This window comes from Manis javanica, chromosome 5, assembly GCF_040802235.1.
Source record: "Manis javanica isolate MJ-LG chromosome 5, MJ_LKY, whole genome shotgun sequence".
NCBI classification, from domain to species: Eukaryota; Metazoa; Chordata; class Mammalia; order Pholidota; family Manidae; genus Manis; species Manis javanica.
In genome coordinates, this window is record NC_133160.1 from 41,387,404 (window position 1) to 41,411,959 (window position 24,556).

The following is a 24,556-nucleotide window of genomic DNA, read 5'->3' on the forward strand; positions in this document are numbered from 1 at the left end:
GAGCTGGACGATCAGCAAATAGGAAGAGACTTTGTTCTACCAACTAACACACATGCTACCAGCCTACAACTACCTCTCTCACCATGAAAAGGCAGAAGAATTTGGTCCAGTCCAGAATCACCCAGACAACCCTGAGAAAGGAGGGCCTGGGGAGACAGATATAACCAATCTCCCTGAAAAAGAATTCAAAATAAAGGTCATAACCATGCTGATGGAATTGCAGAGAAATATGCAAGAGCTAAAGGATCAAGTTAGGAGGGAGAATACAGAAATAACACAATCTCTGGAAGGATTTAAGAGAACACTGGATGAGGTACAAGAGACAGTTAATGAATAGAAATCAGAGAACAGAAATGCAGAGAAGCTGATGCAGAGAGAGATAAAAGGATCTCCAGGAATAAAAAAATATTAAGAGAACTGTGTGACCAATTCAAACAGAACAATATTTGCATTATAGGCGTACCAGAAGAAGAAGAGAGAGAAAAAGGGATAGAAAGTCTTTGAAGAAATAATTGCTGTAAACTTCCCCAAACTGGGGGAGGAAATAGTCTTCCAGGCCATGGAAGCCCACAGAACTACCAACACAAGAGACCCAAGGAGGACTTAACCAAGACATATAATAATTAAAATGGCAAAGATCAAAGACAAGGACAGAGTATTAAAGGCAGCCAGAGAGAGAAAAAAGGTCACCTACAAAGGAAAACCCATCAGGCTATCATCAGACTTCTCAGCAGAAACCTTATAGGCCAGAAAAGAATGGCATGATATATTTAATGCAATTAAACAGAAGGGCCTCGAACCAAGAATACTGTATCGAGCACGATTATAATTTAAATATGGAGGGATTAAACAATTCCCAGAAAAGAAAAAGTTGAGGGAATTTTCCTCCCACAAACCACCTCTACAGGCTATTTTAAAGGGACTGCTCTAGATGGGAGCACTCCTAAGGCTAAATAGATGTCACCAGAGAAAATAAAATCACAGCAAAGAAAGAAGACCAACCAAATACTAACTAAAGGCAAAAAATAAAATCAACTACCCACAAAAGCAGTCAAAGGAAACATAAAAGAGCACAGAATAAAACACCCAACATATAAAGAATGGAGGAGGAGGAATAAGAAGGGAGAGAAATAAAGAATCATCAGACAGTGTTTATAATAGCTCAATAAGCAAGTTAAGTTACACAGTAAGATACTAAAGAAGCTAACCTTGAACCTTTGGTAACCATGAATCTAGAGTCAGTAATGGCAATAAGTACATATCTTTCAATAGTCACCCTAAATGTAAATGGACTGAATGCACCAATCAAAAGACACAGAGTAATAGAATGGATAAAAAAGCAAGACCCATCTATATGCTGCCTACAAGAGACTCACCTGAAACCCAAAGACATGCACAGACTAAAAGTCAAGGGACAGAAAAAGATATTTCATCCAAACAACAAGGAGAAAAGCAGGTGTTACAGTACTAGTATCAGACAAAATAGACTTCAAAACAAAGAAAGTAACAAGAGATAAAGAAGGACATTACATAATGTTAAAGGGGTCAGTCCAACAAGAGGATATAACCATTATAAATATCTACGCACCCAACACAGGAGCAACAGCATATGAGAAACAAATACTAACAGAATTAAAAGAGGATATAGAATGCAATGCACTCATTTTAGGAGACTTCAACACATCACTCACTCCAAAGGACAGATCCACCAGACAGAAAATAAATAAGGACACAGAGGCTCTGAACAACACACTAGAACAGATGGACCTCATAGATATCTATAGAACTCTACACACAAAAGCAACAGGATACACATTCTTCTCAAGCGCACATGGAATATTCTCCAGAATAGACCACATACTAGGCCACAAAAAGAGCCTCAGTAAATTCAAAAAGATTGAAATTCTACCAACCAACTTTTCAGACCACAAAGCTATAAAACTAGAAATAAATTGTACAAAGAAAACAAAAAGGCTCACAAACACATGGAGGCTTAACAACATGCTCCTAAATAATCAATGGATCAATGACCAAATTAAAATAGAGATCAAGCAATATATGAAAACAAATGACAACAACAACACAAAGCCCCAACTTCTGTGGGATGCAGTGAAAGCAGTCTTGAGAGGAAAGTATATAGCAATCCAGGCATATTTAAAGAAGGAAGAACAATCCCAAATGAATAGTCTAACGTCACAATTATCAAAATTGGAAAAAGAAGAACAAATGAGGCCTAAAGTCAGCAGAAGGAAGGACATAATAAAGATCAGAGAAGAAATAAATAAAATTGAGAAGAATAAAACAATAGAAAAAAATCAATGAAACCAAGAGCTGGTTCTTTGAGAAAATAAACAAAAGAGATAAGCCTCTAGCCAGACTTATTAAGAGAAAAAGGGAATCAACACACATCAACAGAATCAGAAACGAGAAAGGAAAAATCACAAAGGACCCAACAGAAATACAAAGAATTATTAGAGAATACTATGAAAACCTATATGCTAACAAGCTGGAAAACCTAGAAGAAATGAACAAATTCCTAGAAAAATACAACCTTCCAAGTCTGACCAAGGAAGAAACAGAAAATCTAAACAAACCAATTACCAGCAAAGAAACTGAATCAGTAATCAAAAACCTACCCAAGAACAAAACCCCCGGAGCCAGATGGATTTACCTTGGAATTTTATCAAACATACAGAGAAGATATAATACCCATTCTCCTTAAAGTTTTTTTAAAAATAGAAGATGAGGGAATATTCTCAAACTCATTCTATGAAGCCAACATCACCCTAATACCAAAACCAGGTAAACACCCCACCAAAAAAGAAAATTACAGACCAATATCCCTGATGAACATAGACGCAAAAATAGTCAACAAAATATTATCAAACTGAATTCAAAAATACATCAAAAGGATCATACACCATGACCAAGTGGGATTCTTCCCAGGGATGCAAGGATGGTACAATATTTGAAAATTTATCAACATCATTCACCACATAAATAAAAAGGACAAAAACCACATGATCATCTCCATAGATGATGAAAAAGCATTTGACAAAATTCAACATCCATTCATGATAAAAACTCTCAACAGAATGGTTAGAGAGGGCAAGTACCTCAACATAATAAAGGCCATATATGACAACCCCACAGCCAACATCATACTGAACAGTGAGAGGCTGAAAGCTTTTCCTCTGAGATCGGGTACAAGACAGGGATGCCCACTCTCCCCACTGTTATTCAACATAGTACTGGAGGTCCTAGCCATGGCAATCAGACAAAACAAAGAAATACAAGGCATCCATATTGGTAAAGAAGTCAAACTGTCACTATTTGCAGATGACATGATATTGTATATAAAAAAACCCTAAAGACTCCACTCCAAAACTACTAGAACAAATATCTGAATTCAGCAATGTTGCAGGATACAAAATACATACCCAGAAATCTTTGGCATTCCTATACACTAATGATGAACTAGCAGAAAGAGAAATCAGGAAAATAATTCCATTCACAATTGCATCAAAAAGAATAAAATACCTAGAAATAAACCTAACCAAGGAAGTGAAAGATCTATACCCTGAAAACTATAAGACACTCTTAAGAGAAATTAAAGAGGTCACTAACAAATGGAAACTCATCCATCCTCTTGGCTAGGAAGAATTAATATGGTCAAAATGGCCATCCTGGCTAAGGCAATCTACAGATTCAATGCAATCCCTATCAAAACACCAACAGCATTCTCCAACGAACTGGAACAAATAGTTTTAAAATTCATATGGAACCACAAAAGACCCCGAATAGCCAAAGCAATGCTGAGAAAGAAGAATAAAGCAGAGGGGATCTTGCTTCCCAAATTCAAGCTCTACTATAAAGCCACAGTAATCAAGACAATTTGGTACTGGCACAAGAACAGACCCACAGACCAGTGGAACAGAATAGAAAGTCCAGATATTAAACCAAACATATATGATCAATTAATATATGATAAAGGAATGGGGAAATGATAGCCTCTTCAATAGCTGGTGTTGGCAAAACTGGACAGCTACACGTAAGAGAATGAAACTGGATCGTCTAACCCCATACACAAAAGTAAATTCCAAATGGATCAAAAGACCTGAATGTAAGTCATAAAACCGTAAAACTCTTAGAAAAAAACATAGGCAAAAATCTCATGGACATAAACATGAGCGACTTCTTCATGAACATATCTCCCTGGGCAAGGGAAACAAAAGCAAAAATGAACAAGTGGGACTCTATCAAGCTGAAAAGTTTCTGTACAGCAAAGGACACCAGCAATAGAACAAAAAGGTGTCCTACAGTATGGGAGTATATACTCATAAATGACATATCTGATAAAGGGTTGACATCCAAAATATATATCAGCCACCTCAACAAACAAAAAGCAAATAATCCAATTAAAAAATGGGCACAGGACGTGAACAGAGACTTCTCCAAAGAAGAAATTCAGATGGCAAACAAACACATGAAAAGATGCTACACATCGCTTGTCATCAGAGAAATGCAAATTAAAACCACAATGAGATATCACCTCACACCAGTAAGGATGGCCACCATTCAAAAGACAAACAACAACAAATGTTGGCGAGGTTGTAGAGAAAGTGGAACCCTCCTGCACTGCTGGTGGGAATGTAAACTAGTTCAACCATTGTGAAGAGCAGTATGGAGGTTCCTCAAAAAACTCAAAATAGAAATACCATTTGACCCAGGAATTCCACTCCTAGGAATTTTCCCTAAGAATGCAGCAGCCTAGTTTGAAAAAGACATATGCACTCCTTTGTTTACTGCAGCACTGTTTACAATAGCCAAGACATGGAAGCAACCTAAATGTCCATCAGTAGACGAATAGATAAAGAAGATGCGGTACATATACACAATGGAATATTATTCAGCCATAAGAAGAAAACAAATCCTACCATTTGCAACAACATGGATGGAGATAGAGGGTATTATGCTCAGTGAAATATGGCAGGCGGAGAAAGACAAGTATCAAATGATTTCCCTCATCTCTGGAGTATAAGAACAAAGAAAAAAAAAACTGAAGGAGCAAAACAGCAGCAGACTCACAGAACTCAAGAATGGACTAACAGTTACAAAAGGGAAGGGGACTGGGGAGGGTGTGTGGGAAGGGAGGGATAAGAGGGGAAAAGAATGAAAGAGGGCATTATGATTACCATGTATAGTGTGTGGGGGACACGGGGAGAGCTGTGCAACACAGAGAAGACAAGTAGTGATTCTACAGCATCTTACTACACTGATGGACAGTGACTGTAATGGTGTATGTTGGGGGGACTTGGTGATGGGAGGAGTCTAGTAAACATAATGTTCCTCATGTAATTGTAGATTAATAATACCAAAATAAAAAAAGGAAAAAAAGATAAAGTAACCAAAATTTTAAACTTTATGGCAGAATGGAGATGACAGAGAAAGAGAGTCAGTGAACTGGAAGATAGATCAATTGAAGTTATCTAATCTGAAAAGCAAAATGAAAAAGCCTACCAAAGAATAAAACAAAGACTACAGAGCCTCAAGGACCTGTGATACTACTAAAATATTTAACAGTCCTATAATTGCAGCCCCAGAACAATAGGAGAGAGACTATAGTGGCAGAAAGAAATGTTTAAACATTTAATATAAAATATTAAAAAGTTTGGCTGAAAACTTCCCAAATCTGTAGAAGAACATAAACCTACAGATTCAAGAAGTTGCCAAACCCCAAACAGGTAAACGCCAAAAAAATCTATGCCAAGACACATTGGAAAGCCAGTCTATGGGATATGAAGCTGAAAATGAAATTTAGAAAGGAACAGAGATCAAGAAAAATAGATGTGAGGAATCAAAAAAGAGAAAAAAGTATTTAAGACATTGATAAAATGTCTCATACATCCAAGTCTAGGGCCCCAAGAAACTGCCTTCAGATTGATTAGCTTGGTCAGCTGCTTTCATACTAAAGTGGGCATAGAGTCACCTGCAGGGCCCATAACAACTAGATTACTGGACCCTATCCCTATGCTTTCTGACTCAGTAGGTCTAGGATGAGGTGTTTCAGAAAGCTCCCAGGGAATGCTGATGTTGCTGACCTAGGGACACACCTTCCGCACCCCTAGCTTTGGGGATACATAGTCTCTATGAAGTGTTAGGGCTGTGACATCCAAAAGTATCTGCTTAATCACCCATGTGCAAGTGACACCTGTCAGATTTGCAGGTCTCCAATTTCAGGAAGAAATCAAATGACTGCTCCTGGGGAAGTACAGGTGAGTTAAATGGAAGGTTAGACAAAAATATCTGCTGGCTTTCTGCGCTGTGTAAAACGTCTCTTCTGTTCATTAGATACCTTGGCTAAACCACTGGAAGATCTATTTCCCTTTCTAGTTCCACTAAAATTCTTTTTTCAGTTTGCCACTGAACTCACAGTAACACTTCAGCAAATGGAAATTTTATCAAAGCCTCCTCACCTCTACTTTCAAATCACCTGTTCTTCTGTATGCTTACTTGAATAGATGCAAATATATTTTGGCACTCAAGCATGACACATTCAAGTGCACCAAAGCATAAACTGCCCAGACACAGTTCCTGCAGCACTTCTAAACAGAGGGATGGGCGCTCAATAGCTCTGATGCAAAGACCGAAGGAGCTCGCTGATATGAATGGAAAAATTAATAATCTTTAACATATTTTTATTCTTTTTTAAATAATGTTTTAAATGTTTTAAAATAACATATTACAGGAAAAAGAAAAAAACTGATTAAAATGAGAGAATAGTTCCCAGCAATTGTACAGCAAATGCTGAAATACCTTTTGAATTATAACTCACTTAACTTTACTACCATTTCATATTAAGTATGTGGAGAACAAAAAAAGAAAAAAGAAAAATCTACAGTCTGAACTATACCAAGAAAAGCTAGCTCAAGGCCTACGGACTACATATGTGGTCAAATTCATGCTTTCTTTCTGTAGCAACCATCTCCTCTTGCTATGGAACCATTCTATGAACTATGGTTGTGAGGAAAGCTAAGCTTCAGAGAACACAGCAATTGAAGGCCATGGTTAGATGCCTCACACTCTTCTGGAAGAACTCAAGTAAGAGGAGAAAAGCTTCATAGCCAGGCTTTAGGCAACAGACATTATATATATATATATATATATCACATTTAATTCTCACAGCACTAGCAAATACTTTTCATTTTAGTGACATTACCAGAGGAAAACTCTTGTAATGTAAGGCAGGGGAAGTACTGTTTATGCAATGTGAAAGAACTACGCCTGTTAACCAATACAGGTAAAAAATTCCCCTGCCACAATGGTAACAATTTTTTAAATATAGATATATCTCCTATTAGCTGACATTCACAAGTGTGTTAAGTGATTTAAATATAGAAGTGGCAATTACTACATGTGCTTTTTCAGTGGGAAAGCCTCACACATTTCCAAGTGAAGTGATTTACTAATGAAAAGAGATATTTAAATACCAAATATCAGCAATAAACCAGAAACCAGGAGTGAAGAGATAAGAAGATGCTGGGAGGGCAGGGTAAACCAGGAGTCCAGTCAAATGTGGGGTTAATATGGTTAGATCATTATGATGTGGGTTAACCTCCAGCTGCAGTTATGTCTTTGATACCTTTACTTAAACTGTTCACGGGTAAAAGCCAAGGTAGTTTTTGGAGTACAAATATAGGTGTTTGATCCTGTTTCCCAATTACTAGGTTTTAATGATGTCCACATCCTTTTTTTTTTTTTTTGCTTTAGTCTCTTTTTTCTTTAAAAAATAAAATCTTACAGATACAGTTGAAAATTCTTTTGTAGCCATGCCTGATCAACTCCCTCTTCTCCAGAGGTAAATGCTACTACAAGTACACATACACATCTTTTTATTTTCACTACATATTTTCATAACCACAAACAATATATTACATTTTGTGTTTTAAAACATGTTTCAATTCTCATTTCAATAATCCTCAAAAATTGAGAAAGGTTAAGTAGAGAATTCTAACCCTTAATTTCTGAAGAACTGTACATGTTTTTCCTTAATAAGATCTTTCCATTTTTAAGTATACGTATTAAAAAAAAAAGAAAAAGTACTCTTACTTCTCTCATGCAATGCCTTGAAACAGAAAGTCATCTTGCATTTCACTGCCCGAAGGCTTGCTAATGACGTTTTACACTCAGTGCCAGGGTGTTTTAACACTTTGGAACATAGCACTTTTCTGTCAATTTCATTAACAGTGATACTGAGAGAGCTCTCAGTAAAGCAGCAGAACACAAGAGGGACTCAAGCTCATCAGATCTGAAAATCCTGGTACCATGGTAATAAAACAATTAAGAGTACCCCACAGGGAAAGAAAATGCTGACAATTAACCTTGAATGTCAATTAGTACCACTACTTTCTTAGACAAGTCATATTCTCAAAATGAAGATAAAAAATGTAGTTTCAGTCATCACCAACCTGAATAGGCATATTTTTAAAATGGACTTTCAATTTAGGTAAAAGTTCAAGATTAAAAAAAATAATAATACAAATATTGCATGGGAGATATATTTATTTTTTCTTTACCATGCCTCAATTCACAAGAGAATTAGAGACATAATCACAGCTACCTAAGCAGATGGAAGGCAAATATTAAGCAATTTTCTGAACTAAATAAATAAGCTAACCATCTTTTTTCAGGGGGTAAGGGTAGAGGGTAGAACAAAACCCCAATATTAAGTTGTACACAATTCCCATATCAAACACTTTGTGCTCTGAAAGCTCTTTTCTCAGTATGTTTGGAACTCAGGACTGATTTTGTCACAGAAACGTTATTACACATAACAGTTAGCTTCCAAACAAATCTACAAGAGGCTGTGTAACCCATAACATGGCAAGGGCAGTATCAGTGTGATCTGCTCAGCCTTCTCAGCACCCAGAGGCCAGGACTGTGGGTCATGGAAGCTCCAGAAGCTCTGAAGAAACATGGCTGGAGCAGGGAAAGCCCACAGAGGAAACAGCTGGCCAGGCAACAAAGCAGGGGACACAGCAGCCAATACTGGGGTTTGTGGGCTATATGTTTAAGCGCTGCTTATCCTAAAGAATGCCCCAAAGTAACCTCTCCCTATGTGTGGCTCCACAAACCCACCAGGTAGCATTTTGTATCTGGGAGAAAAATGTACAAGACTCAAGGTCCCAGAGTCTAGTCAGTGAAGTCTTTGAATCTCACTTGCCCCATAGGGTTTTAAAGCAATACCCTTAAAGGCCCTTTGTGCTCAGAAAAAACTGCAATATTATCATCAAAATAGATTATTATTGAATGAAAGGGGTTTTTTCCTTCCTGTTTTTGAGCAGTTAATGAATACAGCTATATTCAGAATTTTACACACATGAATAAATACAGTTCAGTAAGTACGTATATTAAAAACCTTCAAAGTTTTGTTGGAAGAAATAGAAAATTCAAATGCAAGAAGAGTTATACTGAATAACAGAGGTCCCAATATATAAATACATTTTTTAAATGCAAACAAATCAAATGAAATTAGAATCTAATTACTTAAAGGATATTTTAGCCAAACAAAGTGATGCTAAAATTTCTTTGAAAACATTTAACAGTCATGAATAGCAAAAAAACACTCAGACAAGAACAGAAATTAAAGCAAAATGTAATACAAAAAAAAAAATGTAATACAACAAGCATTAAAACAATGTGATACAGGAACAAAACTAGAAATACAGAGTACTGGAACAAAGTGGAAGACCAAGAAATAGATATAGTGCAATGTGTTTTTTCATTTTTGGTAAAGTAAGTTTCTTCAAAAGGGTAGGGAAAGGCTACAATTAATAGTATACCAATGTGGGGGGGAATTAAATTAGGCCTACACTTTATATACCAATGAACCCCAGATGTGTTAAACAATTAAATATTTCAAAATGAATTCCACAACTTTACTCATGCATTAATACTGAAAACAGTACAAGTCTCTTTTAAAATCTGGTAACAATAAATACAGTCATCATCATAACAAGGTCTTCTCCCCTGACCTAACTAAGGGAGGTGCAGCCAGTACAGCAATCTCTACTGGACAAGGAGATTGGTCTCTTATCTCCCACCACGGCCCTATATTTGCCCCTGCTGCATGGAGGGACAGCAGCAGTCTGAGGTCTTAAGAAAGAACAGATAGGTGGTCTGGCTGTGATCTAGATCCAGTTACATGATTCACTTGTAGGATCATCTGTCAACTATGTACCCTCGAATTACCCATTTTGGTGCTAAAGCCTGTGTGTTCCCAAGCAGGGACTGCCACTGAAGAGCCCTACAGAGTGACATCCTATCTACAAGTCAATTATGGTAACTTTCTGGGTCCAGGGCAGAGACAGGCTCTCACCACAACTAATACTACTGCTTGGCAAAGCAAACCTCTCCATCCTGTACTGCAAAAGTCCTTGTCCTCATTGCAAAACAGTAAATGCTGCTTTGGTAACTGATTCCAGGAAATTATAAGACAAGGCTGGAATATCTTTTTCTGTCAGAAATTAAAGAAGTGTTCACAGATGATGGGGACAAGTCAAAAGGACACAGAAACCAACTTGAAGGACATTCCCACTGGCCAAAGCTAGGACAGTTTGGCCATCAAAGTAAATTATGATAGAAAACAACCAAAACCTACCAAATAAAATAGCAAGCTGTGTGATTCTGTTGATTTAAATAAATAAATGGCAAGAAGAGAAAGCTATAATAAAAAGCCAACTAATAAATATAAAGGGAAGAAAATCACCATTTGGCAACTATCAGAATAATAATTAAATTAAACAATAAAAGAAAAACCCAGTGGATTCTAAAATGAGTGGATGAATGTATGATGAAGGATACAATATTTATGATCTCAAAGTACCTTCCCAATATCCTTATTAATAAAAAAGGTGGGAGACAGCAACTTCACAGTGAAGAACCTGGCAAATGAACTTAATGACCTGAATGATCTTAATGATCCACCTTAATCCAATGATCAAAGTAGGCATTCTCAGTGATGGCATAAACAGAAACTGTGTGCATAAGAAAAACACAGCATCCTTTCTCTGATATTCCTGTCAAAAATGTGTAATATTAGTGTAGTAATGAGGAAGCATCAGATAAACCCTATATTTATGTACGGGGGTGCATTCTACAACATATCTGACCTGAAGTTTTCAGAACTGCCAAAGTCGGGAAAGTCAAGGAAAGGCCAAGGAACAATTCCAAACTAAAAGAAACTAGAGAGGTGTGGCAATCAAATGCATGAAAGTGGGATAGCAGAGTGGATGTCGGATGCCTAACAGACACTGTCAGAATAATGGGCAAAACTTGAAGGGAGGCTGAGAATCTGGTGGCACTGATGTCTCAGTAGTGGTAGGGTCCTAATTTGAACGGTTGTAATTGCACAAGAGAATGCCATTGTTTAAAGGATATAGACACTGAAGTATTCAGTCAGCAATTTACTTTCAAGTGCCTCTGAAATTAAAAAAGTTATTTGTACTATTCTTGTAAATTTTCTGTAATACTGAAATCATTTCAAAAGAAAAAAAGGATTACATCAGGTTCTGTATGTATAACTATTCATAAAAAGAATATAAATAAGGTATCATAATTATTAAAGGAAGCCATTGTGCTAAGGTTTTGCATTTGATGGGTACTATTTTATCTTTAAAAATTCCTTTAAAGTTCTATTTCCATAGTAACAATAACGTTTAAGACAACTACATATGTTTAGTTCAACAAGACAAGGGGATTATGAAGAAATCCTCCAGCAAAAAAAAAAAAACAACATAAAGAAGCAAAAGTCTTCATCTTTTTTACATCTGATAGGTAATTAATTGTATGATGCACATGTTTCCCCATTACTAGTCACCTTGTTTTCTAGCAACAACATATACAAAGAACTCTGAGAACCAAAAACAGGTACCTTGATTTAGATGTGTGTCCTCCATGACTTGAACACCATTCACAGAGCACTGAGACCCACTCAGGGGTATCAGAGTCACAGTCCCCCCAACATTTTCAAAGATACAGTGCTCACTCTCTAAGTCCAGGCCATGAAGAACTAAATTGGAAAAACATAGAAGAAACATTTTCTTTGATATCTAATGCAACGATTCCCAACCTTTATTTATTTTTCATTTTAAATGTTCTTTCTTCTCCATGTAAATATTGTGAAATAAACATTTATGTTTGGTGAGAAAATTGAATTTCAGGAGTTCATGGCTTCAACCAATAGAACTGGAGATATCCCTTGAATGTTACCTCAAGGGATCTGTACAGTACCTGTATAAGGAAGTAGGTTTGGATGTTAATTTATCTCATTTTCAGGGAAAAATAACTGAATAACTTGTCTTAACTGAATACTACTGATTTTCTCTGTTTGATGCTGAATAAATTTCCTCTACCAGCCACCCAAAGGTCATAGTAAAATGGAAGGGACAAAAGGGCTCCATGGGTCAAGGACATATTGTGACCTCCACACTTACAGACACTGCATTCCAGAAGCAGAAACCAAAAGTGAACTTGGCATGGCATAGAACTTGGGGCCCTAAGGAAGCCTCCAAAAGCTGTACTGGGAAGCACACTTCCCACAACCTATACCCATTCTGAGAAAATATGACCTCCACAGACCTCAGAGCACGTGGCTGCTAAGGTCTACCTAATCATGTATGATGACTACCCTGAACTATTCTTGTCGACTAAATGGCCAGGTATGGATATGAACACCTGTCAAGTAAACCTACATGACTTTAGCCACAGCTCTTGGACAGCTTCTCAGAAGTATAAAACAAATAGCTCCCACTATTCTTCACAGAAACGTACTACTTAACTTTTCTGTTCACAGAAAACATGTGTTCCAGCCATGCATCATCATTTATAGTAGCCCCAAAGGTCAAACACATAATCTAACGATTAGAGGAAGAGGCCCAACACCTAGCTGTACTCACAAACAGCTGCACCTAACGACTTCTCGGAATTGGTTTTCAGCTTTCCCCGTTTCACAGTACGCAATAAATACACACAGGAATATGCTGGCTTTGATTTGGTGAATAGCTTATACTTGGCAAGAAAGGAAATTCGTCACCAGCAATTCTAAAAACAGCTGAGAAGATAAATTCCTCCCTGACCTATCCCTAGGTTGCCACACACACATATACCCACCACCACCGCGAATTTCCTAAGTCCTGCTTGAAACCTGGCTAGACTGCACCCTGCCTGGGCTGAGCCACTGGCCACAGGGGTGCCTCAGGGATGGAGGCTGGGAAACCCAGGGGTCATCCCTTTATATGTGTGTCTGCTGTCCATGTTGTGCCCTACTTTCCACTGTCATCCTTGGGCAGGTAAATGTCTATATCTTTCCCTTTAAGGGGTCTTACATCCTTTATCTGTGTCTGCAGGCATATTTCCATCAATCATTGTCTCTGTGCTGAGTAGGGTGATTTAAATAACTGGACTCTGAAAGTCATGACAGGGTACAGAATGTAGAGGAGGGAAGGGTCCACAGTTCCATTTCACTCACTAAAGTAACTTTTCTGTGTTTCTCATTTAGCTGACTTCAAAATGAGAGAAATACATATTAATAATACTGATTAATGAGAGAAATACATGTTAATAATACTGATTAACACTGTATTTGAAAAATTTTCTTTTGTACCATTACTTCAATATAAGTCATTCAAAAGGAAGTTCTTCATTAAATGTAAAAATCATTGGGAAGAGAAAATTAGTAAAGATTCTCACCAATATCTTGTTCTGTTGAAGCATCTTCTCTACCAACATATGTCTGACCTTCCTAGGAAGAAAAGTGAGTAAAACCTGTTAGTAAGAGCATGAGGAATGGTCTCCTCTACATTTTTCATTACAGCCCATGCAACATGGTGACCGATGGACTGAGCATTGTCCACGCAGGCCACTGCCTCAGCGCAATTAGGGTGCACTGAGGCTCCTTCAAACCCCCATGCCATCTAGAATATGACAGCACAACTCCTGAGGCTTACTGCTCTACAAAGATTAGGCCCCTGTTCAGGCATCAGTGACCGGCCCAGACAGCAATCTCACAGACTTCCTTCGGGCAAGTGTCTCCTCCAGTAGCCAGGGGCTATTTTGAAAGATAAAGTTTATGGGAGAGGCAAAACACAAAAGCAACACCATTCTCCTTTTAAGCCATGGATCGGAGAAGGTATCAAAGTCAAGGTTACAGAGGCAACCACGGATACTGATGTGGAAATGCTGTTCTCTTGACATAAATAGACAGATTGGGACCAGCCCCGTAATGTAGGTAGGAGACACAACTTCCTAAGTAACACTAGGGAAGAGGAAACTACACACGGCAAATCCCAGTTCCAAGTGCTTGTAAGTTTTCCTCCTCAGTCTGTCGGCCTTTCTTTTCCTTACCTCCCTTTCTTACTGATTCTACAAATTAGAATGCATGTGAATGGCTCTTCCTTTAGCTTTAGAACTACCTAAACATGGAAACCTCCAGAGAATCCCAATGAACTGTTGAAAATCCCCGAAGGGCCCAAGGATTTGTAACATATTCTTTAAGGCTGTGCTCATGGATGTAGACTATTATAATAAACCCTTCTAGTGTCTAAAGGGAAAACTGAAAATTGTATGTTCTATTTAAGCAGTTTCTACCTTCAAGTGATATAAGATGATTCCAGTACTCAGAAGGTCATCATCAATGCCAATCAAATGAGGCAGTTCAGAATCCAAAACAATGCCAATACCTTCTTTCCTAAGGGCTAGAGTTTGTTCCTGAAATTAGGAGGAAAAGAAAAGGAAGTTACTTTGTGGAAAGAGAACTGAATATTTGGTGTTCCTTAGACTGTTAAAGTGAGCAATATTTTATTTCTCATCAAAAGAAAAAAAAACTGCAAGAAAAATGGACCTTAAACTTCATGTTGAAATCCTGGCATATGGTAGGCAAAGTGAACTTGAAACATAGGAAAAGCTCAAAATAAAATTAATTAAACCTATTGCCTGATATATATAACCTCTTTGAAGCCAAGCTCACACCTTGCTCTCCTTGGCAAAGGTTTTAGGACCACTTGACTACAAAGTTATCTTCCTTCTCCTTCTGAACCTTTATTTCACTTAATATCAAACTGTGTCCCAATTTGCTGGTTCTTCTCACCAGTTACTACATTCCAACTGCACATGTTCCAAAGAGCGGTCCTTGCCTATGCACCGGAAGTATCTGACCCTACCTCCTGCATACACCTCTCTTATTTACCAGGTCACTATCATCACAGAAAAATCTGCAACTGACCCCTCCACCCCCACCATAAACTACCACTTCCTCCCTCGGCCCTGCATCTCCACCAACTTCTCTGTGGCCCTGTGGGTAAAACTGCAGTATTTCCAGAATCTCTTGCCTGGCTTTAGTGCGTATCCATATCAACAGGTGTTTCTAAGGGGTAAAGAGTAGTAGTCCATTACCATATGAATGGGTAATTACATGGGCAAGCGAGGGCTTATCTGGACTGGACAGTTTGGAGACGGTATTTGCTCACTTCTACCACAGTAAGAGAGAGAGAGAGAGAGAGACGTGCAACAACTGCTTGTAAGCAATAGGTTTTAAACTTTATTTCTCCCTTTGACTGATTTCAGTTTCAAAGGTATTTTGCCCTTCCCAGAGTTACATCTGGTGGTAATCAGAAGGCCCTCTAAACCTGAAACCTGCCTACACAGGGTGACCCTTGGGTGGGCTGCTCCTAGAGATGGTGGGGAGATGCCTGGTACCCCCACTGTGGATGTGGAGAGGCCCCAGTGGCTGTAGTGGTAGAGGGTGCAGCTTCACCCAGGAAGCCTCTACCTGTGGGGTTTCCAATTGGGAAGCCCCTAGTCAGGAATTGGTCTAGGGTAAAGCACCTTCTAGAAGGGTGGGGACACGGGAAGCTCAAGAATTAGCCCTTCGTGAGATAGAAGACTACTTAGAAGCCCTGAATGGCTGTGTAGCAGCTGGCATTATAGGGTTTCTTTTCCTCAAGATAGTGTAAAGGGTTATCAAGGAAACAGACTTTGGCATCGACTGGAGGAGCTGGGCAATGACCTATAGGATGCCCTTAAGAAAGAGAGAGAGTTATTGAGAAGCAAGCTGCACTCCTGGAAGATTCCTTAGCAGCAGTGAGGGGGAAGGCAGCAGGAGAAGCCGCATTGCAGAAAGCTGTTGGGAAGGGGGAGGAAAGAGTCGTGCCTTCATTCCCAGAGAAGGTAGAGAAGCCAGGGGGAGAAGATGAGGAGGCAGGGTCAAGGGCCACTCTACTGCCGAGGCCACTGCCCAAAGCACCAGCCTCTCCGTATTAAAGGTCCACCGGCTGTAATTACAAAAATAAAAATGAAATAACCACAGGCTTCTCAGGGGGATGAGCTGCCCCCCTCCCCAGTTGTGGAGCACTCCATACTCTGCCCCTATACCCAGGATGAGCTGGTGGACATGGGCATGCGGTAAAGGCAGAAACCATAGGAATCTCTGCCTACACGGCTTTTACATCTATGGGATATGGGGGTGGAAAACATTGTTATATAGGGTCCTGAAATGAGTAGACTATCTTCCCTGGCTCACCCTTCCCTCCCGCAGTGGTTCCAAAGTGCCTGTCATGCCTCAGGGAATCAGACACTTCTGGAGTGGCTGACAGCTCCAATCAGGGCACTCTGGCCTAATTAGGGTGATTTACTATATTTACCCATTAGCTGGAAAACGTATGTAGAGCTCTAACAGATACTGCGGGAATTGGGCATGAAAAATTTCATCTATAATATGGATGCCCAGGGCCCCGATGAGGAGTTGTTCACCACAGGAATGAGAAATCTGGTGCTATATACATCTCCCACATCTCTCTTTCAGTTCCTAGTGACTACTCTTGCCCACCACATAGGGCAACCCATAAGAGAAGCTACTCATACTTTAGCAGATCTGGGGGAGGTTGAACAATAAGGGCACAGAAGGAAGTATGGGCTACAACTATAGGAGAGGTGCAAAATAAGGAATAAAGTGCAGCAATTAGGAATAAAGTGGAAATTTCATGTACCATATTTCATGTACCAAGGCAACATGATAGAGAGGTTCAACAGTTTGTTGAAATCTGGCCTGAAGTCGGACACCAACAGTCCACAGGGCTGGTCAGTTCACTTATGGACAGTGCTACGGCGTTTGAATGAGAAGCCTCGAAAAGGAGCCTTGAGCCCTGTGGACATGCTAACACACACTGCTGCCTCTCCTATACAACTGAATGTACAAACCAAAGAGGAGTTATTGAAGCCAGGATATGGCCAGCAGAGCAACATCCTGCTGCCCACCTACTTCATTAAACCCTGGAGATACTGTTGAGTGAACATCGCCCTGGACATTTTGATGCATGGACCAGCAATGGCTGGCCCTTCTGGCACCTTGGGGTAAAAGCCTAAAGCTGGCCCCGTGTGTATTCCTGGAGTAACAGCAGAGTTGCCCCCAAAGTTCACAGTAGTGTACCCAAAACATCCAGGAGGTAAGAAGTTTTGTTTTACTTACAGGGAAGTTTTGTTTTATCTTTATGGCCAGTGCACATACCTCCCATAGCCCTGTAATTGACCCATCTGTAACTCTCACAGGGAGGGGGTGAAAGTCTGGTATACCTGACCAGGACGAGATCCTATTCCTGCCACTGTCCTATCACAGGACCACTCTCCTGCATGCATCCTACCTGATAGAGAAGATTTGCCTATGCTGGTGTCATTAAAACATGTACCTTATCACCCTTAAGGTTATCTTCTTCAACAGTCCTTGTGGTTTGGATGTGCCCCCTGGCTGCAGCTGCCACGTGATGATTGCTCTGAACTCCCTACCTCTTCAGCTACTGCCTGCCTGTGGAATGGGTGAGCTATGTACTTAATCTGCATAGGACTTTGAACCCAGGTGAATCTTCCATCTTGAGGATTATCATGATTTTATTGCAGTTGCTATTGCATGTCATTAGTCTGGTTACAATGCTCCAGTTTTCTTGCCCTAGGAACATTGCAGAAGATGGGGAATGAGCAGATTGTAAGGCAAGATTTCTGGAGGAGTGGCCTGTGAATAAAATTGCAATATTTCCAGAATCTCTCCCCTGGCTTTAGTGCATCTCCATATCAACAGGTGTTTTCAAGGGGTGGAGAGAAGTAGTCCAGTCCATATCAATGGGTATTACATGGGCAAGCGAGGGCTTATCTGGACAGGAGAGGTTGGGGGTGGGGGAGTATTCACTTGCCTCTTCCGCAGCAGGAAAGAGAGAGACACAGGAGAACTGCTTGTAAAGTAATATGTATGTTTTAAACTTTATTTCTCCCTTTGACTGATTTCGGTTTCAAAGGTATTTTGCCCCAAGATTTCCCCTTCCCAGAGTTACAGGCCCTTCTGAGAAAACCAAGTCCAGGGTTCCCTACATTTGTGATTTTCCAATTCCTCCCCTACTGTCTCCTGAATCCACTCCATGGAGGCTTTCATCTTTGGGACTACAGTTTCTCCCTTGATGATCTCGTCCTATCTCTTGATTTTACCTACAATCTGTTTGCTAGTCACCCTCAAATCTCAATCTCCAAGCAGCCCTCTCCCTTAGCGCCATACTCATGTACATATATACTCACTTACTTCAGTATCTCTATGGAGATGCTAAACAGGCAACTCAAACTTAAGAGACATTGAAAAACCAACCCTCGGTTTCCCCTGCCTGCTGTATCATCTCAGTCAATGCCAACCTTCCTTCCAGTTACTTGGGACAAGCACCACGACTGTCTATACTTTGCTCCTTCCCTTCTGTAAACCCTACATACTTAGTGTTGACTCTACCTTCCACGTATACCCCTGATCTGGTAATCACCTGCACCACACTCCCTCTTAGCCCCATCACCACCTTTCACCTGGATGACTGCAGGAAGCCAGACTGCCACACCTGTGCCCCAGCTATGGTACACGGTACATGCTCTCCACAGCAGCCAGAGGACGTCAGCAGCAGGCTACGTCTCTGCCCAGGCCCTTTCACGGCCTCCCACTTCAATGAGAGAAAAGCTAAAGAGAGAAACTAGTTTGTCAGGTTCTACACTGCCCCACGTGATCTCATCCCTCACTATCCTTCTGCCCTCTCCCCCTTGCTCACCCCTCTCTAGGAACCCACGGCTCCTTGCTGTCCCTCAAACTGCAAGCCTGTCCCCACCTCAGGGCTTGAGTTATTGCTGTCCCTTCTGCTTTCTGTGGTTGCTAGAGTTTGTTCCTAAAATTATGAGGGAAAGAAAAGGAAAAGGTTAAGAGAACTGCACATTTGTTGTTTTCTAGAGTGTTAAAATGAGCAATATTTTATTTTTCATTAAAGAAAAAAAACTGCAAGAAAAATGGATGTTAAACTTAATGCTGCGTCTTCCACGATTGTCTCTTCCTTCTCTTCCCCTAGAGCAGAGTTTCTCAACCTCGGCACTACTGACATTTGGACCAGATGATTCTTCATCACAGGAGGATGTCCTGTGCACTGTAAGATGTTCACCAGCATCTCTGCCCTCTCCTCTCTCCGTGTCACTAACACACTACATCTCCCCTAAGGCTGTGATGACCAAAAAGTCTCCCAACACCAGAAAATGTCCCCTGGGGAACAAAACCAGCCCCCACTGAGAACTACCTCATATGTATACATAACTTGGTTCTCACTTCCTTGGATCTCTGCTCCGAAGTCACCTTCCCCATCACCCCATACAAAGGATCAGTCACAGATCCCCCTTATTCTGATCCTTTCTCTCCTTAGCAATTGTCCAGACTAGAATGTAACCCAGTGTTTAATTTCACATGTGACATACGGTAGCTCTTCTATTTGTCAAATGAATGAACTAGTACTTGAGTAGATACAGGGAGTTCAGAGAAGTACAGAAAGAAGAGTTAATAACAACCCCTTAGAGAACAGACTGGCAGACCCATGTCTTAACATCAGGCCCTTGGGACTCCAGACAAAAGACCCCTAAAACCAGGCTTCTGGGCAAGTTTGAAACAGAAGGCAGACAAATTCCAAAGAATGAAAGTGAAAATTCCTTCCTTGAGGTTGGGCTGTGCTGAGTCCAGACTGAGTCACATCCAAGCGTATGACATTGCGCTCTGGGGTTGTAGGTGTGCTAGGAGCAACAGGGGAGCAAGTTCCAAGCCACTAACCGGGTCTCCTGGACACTCCTAGGGGCTCTCTTCTCTCCCCCACCCTACCGCCAGGCATAGTCACCAAGGCACAACTCTACAGCCCCAACGCCCAGCAATGCCTGCAACAACCGGTACACCTTACATCCCTGGAATAAACGAACATATTCTGTGTCATTTAAATATAGAAACAATGTAAAAAATCTGCCATTCTCTAGGTGGAGGATTCAGACCCTCACAACCTTGTGGACAAGGGAGTTCCTAAGGAGGTTCTGGGGAAGGGTGATGAAAAGAGACAAGGCCCTCAGGTCTTCATCTTTGAAAACATTTGAATCTCAAACACACATCTGCAGAGCTGGAGGCATGCAGGATGGCAAGGGAATGAAGTGGCAGAAAAAGATGGTTAGAAAAAAAAACATAATATCACTACTTGAAAGAAAGCAATCTAATTTAACAACCATTAAACAGATATGGGAGAAAATGACCAGTGCATAACTTAGATTCAAGAAAAGGAAATGAAGTGTATTATTGTTCTTCCATTACTCCTCTTATCAGTCAAATTCCATTCTAGGGCTCAGAACCTCAAGCTTTGAGGTACGAGACTTCAGTAATCTTGATTTACTACTCCCAGGCCCTTGCAAATCTTAGCTGAAATGAGCCCTCTAAATAAACCAACCCCTACTCCTCTCTCTCAGATATTGGCGGAATTTGTACTTTTCCTCCTTCCCAGAGAATTCAAGCAGAAGTGTAAAGTATGAAATTTTTTCAAAAGATTTGTGTTACAGTGAAGAGCTTAATCATACAGCTCCATTTCGTACAACAGTGCCCTCACGGGAAGCTCTGGTAGCTCTAAACAGTGACAGTACACACACACAGTAGGTAGCCTCCTGCCAATGAATTGTTCCAGACTTTCAGGTCCACATGAAAAGGAGGGTGACTGTTCTCAGAAGCCCAGAGACATATGCATTTTCTTTCTGCATGAAAGTGGACAATAACCTGGAAAAAAGGCAATATTTTAAACTCTAATAGCTCCCACTCAAACTACAGAAATTGTTTTGGACTACATCCCAGTTTAGTTTAATGTTCTTTAAAAAAAAATTGAAAAACACATTTCGTTTTCCTTCCTTGAAATAAATCCAACAGACTTTGAGAATCATTTGAAATTCATAACTTCAGAGCCATTAGGTCAAAAGCATGACTTGTCCCCACACATCCCTACCACACACACACCAGCATGCACCCACACACACTTCCACACACAGAATGGGTAAAAGCTGAATTAAGAGAAAGTTTTCCAGAATTGGGAGTGGGGACAGATGAATTTATGATTAATGCTGCTCTAAAACTCTATGGCATTCAAGCTGCATTCACTACATGATATTATAAAAGTGTCACCTCATAAAACTAAAAATGAGGGTTTAAATCATTGCTCAAGTGAAAAAGTAATTTCAGACAAAAATATCTATCATGTATAAAATATTTATTGAGTGGCATCTACCGTTATGCATAATTTATGAAACACTTTTTGATAAGATGGGATACTTAACAGAGCAGAGTTGGCAATCCCTCCCCCAACTCCAGGCACACTGGGTCCAAAAGAAAGGAAGTGGTAAAATATGTATAACTGTACATATTTGGTATAAAGCTTTTGGCAACCATTACTTGCATAAAAAGGAAACTACAGCCTGGCTAAAAGTGTCAAAACATAGTATCAGCTTATTTTAAATATTAGGTTCTACATTTAAAATAATGTGTTCACTATGTTTTTCATTAACCTCTGAACTTAAAATGTGTCCCTGCATCACTTTTGGCACATTCCAGCAGTCCAGGTGAGCTGTAGGCAGGGCTGCCCAGACTGGAGGGAGAGACCACACAGGGATTAGATTCAGGCACATCCCACTAACCACCACACTAGTTTATGGGAATAGGGATTCTGCGTCTCTTATCACAACCACATCCTTAGTGTCTAGCACTGTGTCTGGCAAACTCAGAATAAATGAGTAAATGGAACCAATACAGAAATTGCCAACAACAAAAACCTATTTTTCCTCTTTGAGAAAAGCCTACTTGAGAGCTAGACTTTGGGGACACTCTTGTCAAGGGGCCTGTCTGACCCACCTAAATTAGGAGCTCTAAGAGCAGAAATAGTGTTCCCTCATTGAGTATGCTTAGGTAGAGATGGCTACACCAGGCACACGGTAACCACTCAATGAGTGCTGATTATTTGACACTAGGCAGTAAATGGTTCTAAGTGTTTTATTTTGTTTTGTTTATTTTTGGGAGAGCCAAGAATTAAATGTCAGAATCTTTTTATGGAATTTGGAGAGTGATGTGTTGTCCTAACTAGTAGAATTTCACAGAGTTTGCCTCACAGCACAGAGTTCACTTAATATTATCTGCAAACTTGACTGAAGCCCTTAGTAGCAGAGGAGGGGGAATGTAACAGTCAGGGCTTAGAGCACATGCCTAGTGTGAATGTGAGGCAGGAGGGAGGACGTCAGATAGACAGGAAGACCTTTATAAAAAATAAAATTATCCTCAAAAAGTTACCTTTCAATTTTTAAAAATTGCATGTGATTTTATTTGAATTTAACAAAAGGTAAAGAAACTGAAGAGTTGTTTAATTCAACCAAACGTTTCTTTACTTCAAGAGGTTATTTCCTAAAATATCCTTCTAAATTAAGACACCATGAAACATTTAGAAGTTAACAGCACAGAGTATATTTTTTTCATACCTGTTTTGGTGTTAAAAATTCTCGAGTCTGTATGTATTTGAGTATCTGCCTCCTACCCTTACACCTGAATGACACAGCGGGGTTGCTTTGGGCCAGACGCGGGACCGTGCTTCCTTTTCCTCAGAACGTTGAAGACTTGGTTCCATTGTCTTCAGAAACTGAATCCTGCTCTGAAGAAATGGAAGCCAGTCTGGCTTTCAGTACGTGGCAGGTAATCTGGTTTTCTGCCTGGATATGTGAAGCCTTTCGCCTTTACCTTTGCAATTCAATAGCTTAATTAGGATAGATCTCAGTATTGAACACTCTGTACTCTAAATTTTCCTGGAACACAATACATTCTTTGAATCTGCAGACTCAGTTCTCTTATTTTTCATTCCATGAAAATTGTTTTATATTCCCTCTTCTGTTTCATTTGTTGCCTGTCTACTTTGGGGATACAAATTATCCTTACATGACGTGGTCTTGTTTTCCATATATTTTAGCTTCTGACTGCTTTAATATCTTGACCATTTCATTTGTGTTCACAGAGATTATCAAGCCTTTCCTCTTTTATAATTTTATTTCATTTCTAATTTTATTTGTTAGTCCTGTAATAGATGTTGTTTTGTGCCTCAAAGTCTTTCTTTCATTCTGTAACCTCCCTCTTTTCATCTCATCTGCTTTTTGTTATCATCTTGCTTTATTTATTGAATTCACATTTACTTATTCCATACAATGAAACAATTGTAAGGAATTCCCTTCTATGCCTTAAGGTATGTTTTCATCTACATCTGGATCTTTTATCTTTTGCACACTATGTTCTTTTTCTTTGTCTCTGTCTGCCCATCTGTCCACCTATCTACCACCATAGTTATGTTTATATAATCACCCAACTTTTCTTTTCATCTTGTGTGTGCTTAGGTGCGTCTGTCCAGAAATCCCATTTGCTCTAACACAGGATGGGCAACTCCTTGACTCTTGTCCTGCCACATCTGTGATCTTGTCTAGTTCAAAGGCTGAGTTTTCTCTACACGGATGGAATGGCTGAAAGCCAGCAGATGTCAACTGAACATACTTAAGACTTTGTTTGAATTCCTGGTTCTGCTCTCTCTTAACAAAGATTGTTAAATATCCTCTCCTGGGCTCCTTCCTCCTACTTGAGAAGATACTGTTCCCAATGCGGAAGGTGGCTCTCAGGCTTCCTATTCATGCTTTCCCTGAGCACTCACTTCCAGAGAGTCGGCTTTGCTTTTCACTTTGCCCCAATTACCACCATCAGCCATTTCAAGGATTCCTCAGTAAGAGTGGAAAAATCCGTTTCTTTCTCCCCAGATCTAAGGGTACTGGGGAGGCTTTTAAAAATCCACACATTCAGCTTCTGATATGCAGGCTTCATTAGGAACACCCCCTCCTCCAACCTTCTCTTCCTCAGAAGTCAGCTGGTAACCTTGTTTTGTCGGCTTCCTAAGAAGGCGTTCATGGTGGTGTTTGAGATGCACTATTCTGGATGTTTGTTTTGCTCTTTATTATTATTTCCTCACAACTCTGAAATCTGTGATATCACCCAACTGCCTCTTTAAAGAATAGCATTTCAAAAAAAGGAAGAAAATAAGGGGGTACTCCAGGTTGAGGGATTTCTTGAATAAAGATACAGAGGCAGAAAACCCAGGCAGGCACACAAGGAACCACTGAGAAATGTGAAAACAGG

General features: G+C 39.9%; 1 protein-coding gene across 17 annotated transcripts in view; it reads right to left on the minus strand.

The window, feature by feature from the left end:
- KIF16B (kinesin family member 16B) overlaps nt 1-24,556 on the minus strand; it is a 367,948-nt gene that overhangs the window by 205,654 nt on the left and 137,738 nt on the right. For all 17 annotated transcript variants that reach the window (XR_005062399.2, XR_012131532.1, XR_005062401.2 and 14 more), the window contains exons 13-15: nt 14,647-14,766; nt 13,750-13,801; nt 11,933-12,070 (exon numbers count right to left, since the gene is read on the minus strand). Coding sequence is in view for 10 of the 17 variants with exons in the window: in XM_037022423.2 (XP_036878318.1) it covers nt 11,933-12,070; nt 13,750-13,801; nt 14,647-14,766 (310 nt within the window). In the remaining 7 variants the exon portion in view is untranslated. The remainder of the gene's footprint in view (nt 1-11,932; nt 12,071-13,749; nt 13,802-14,646; nt 14,767-24,556) is intronic.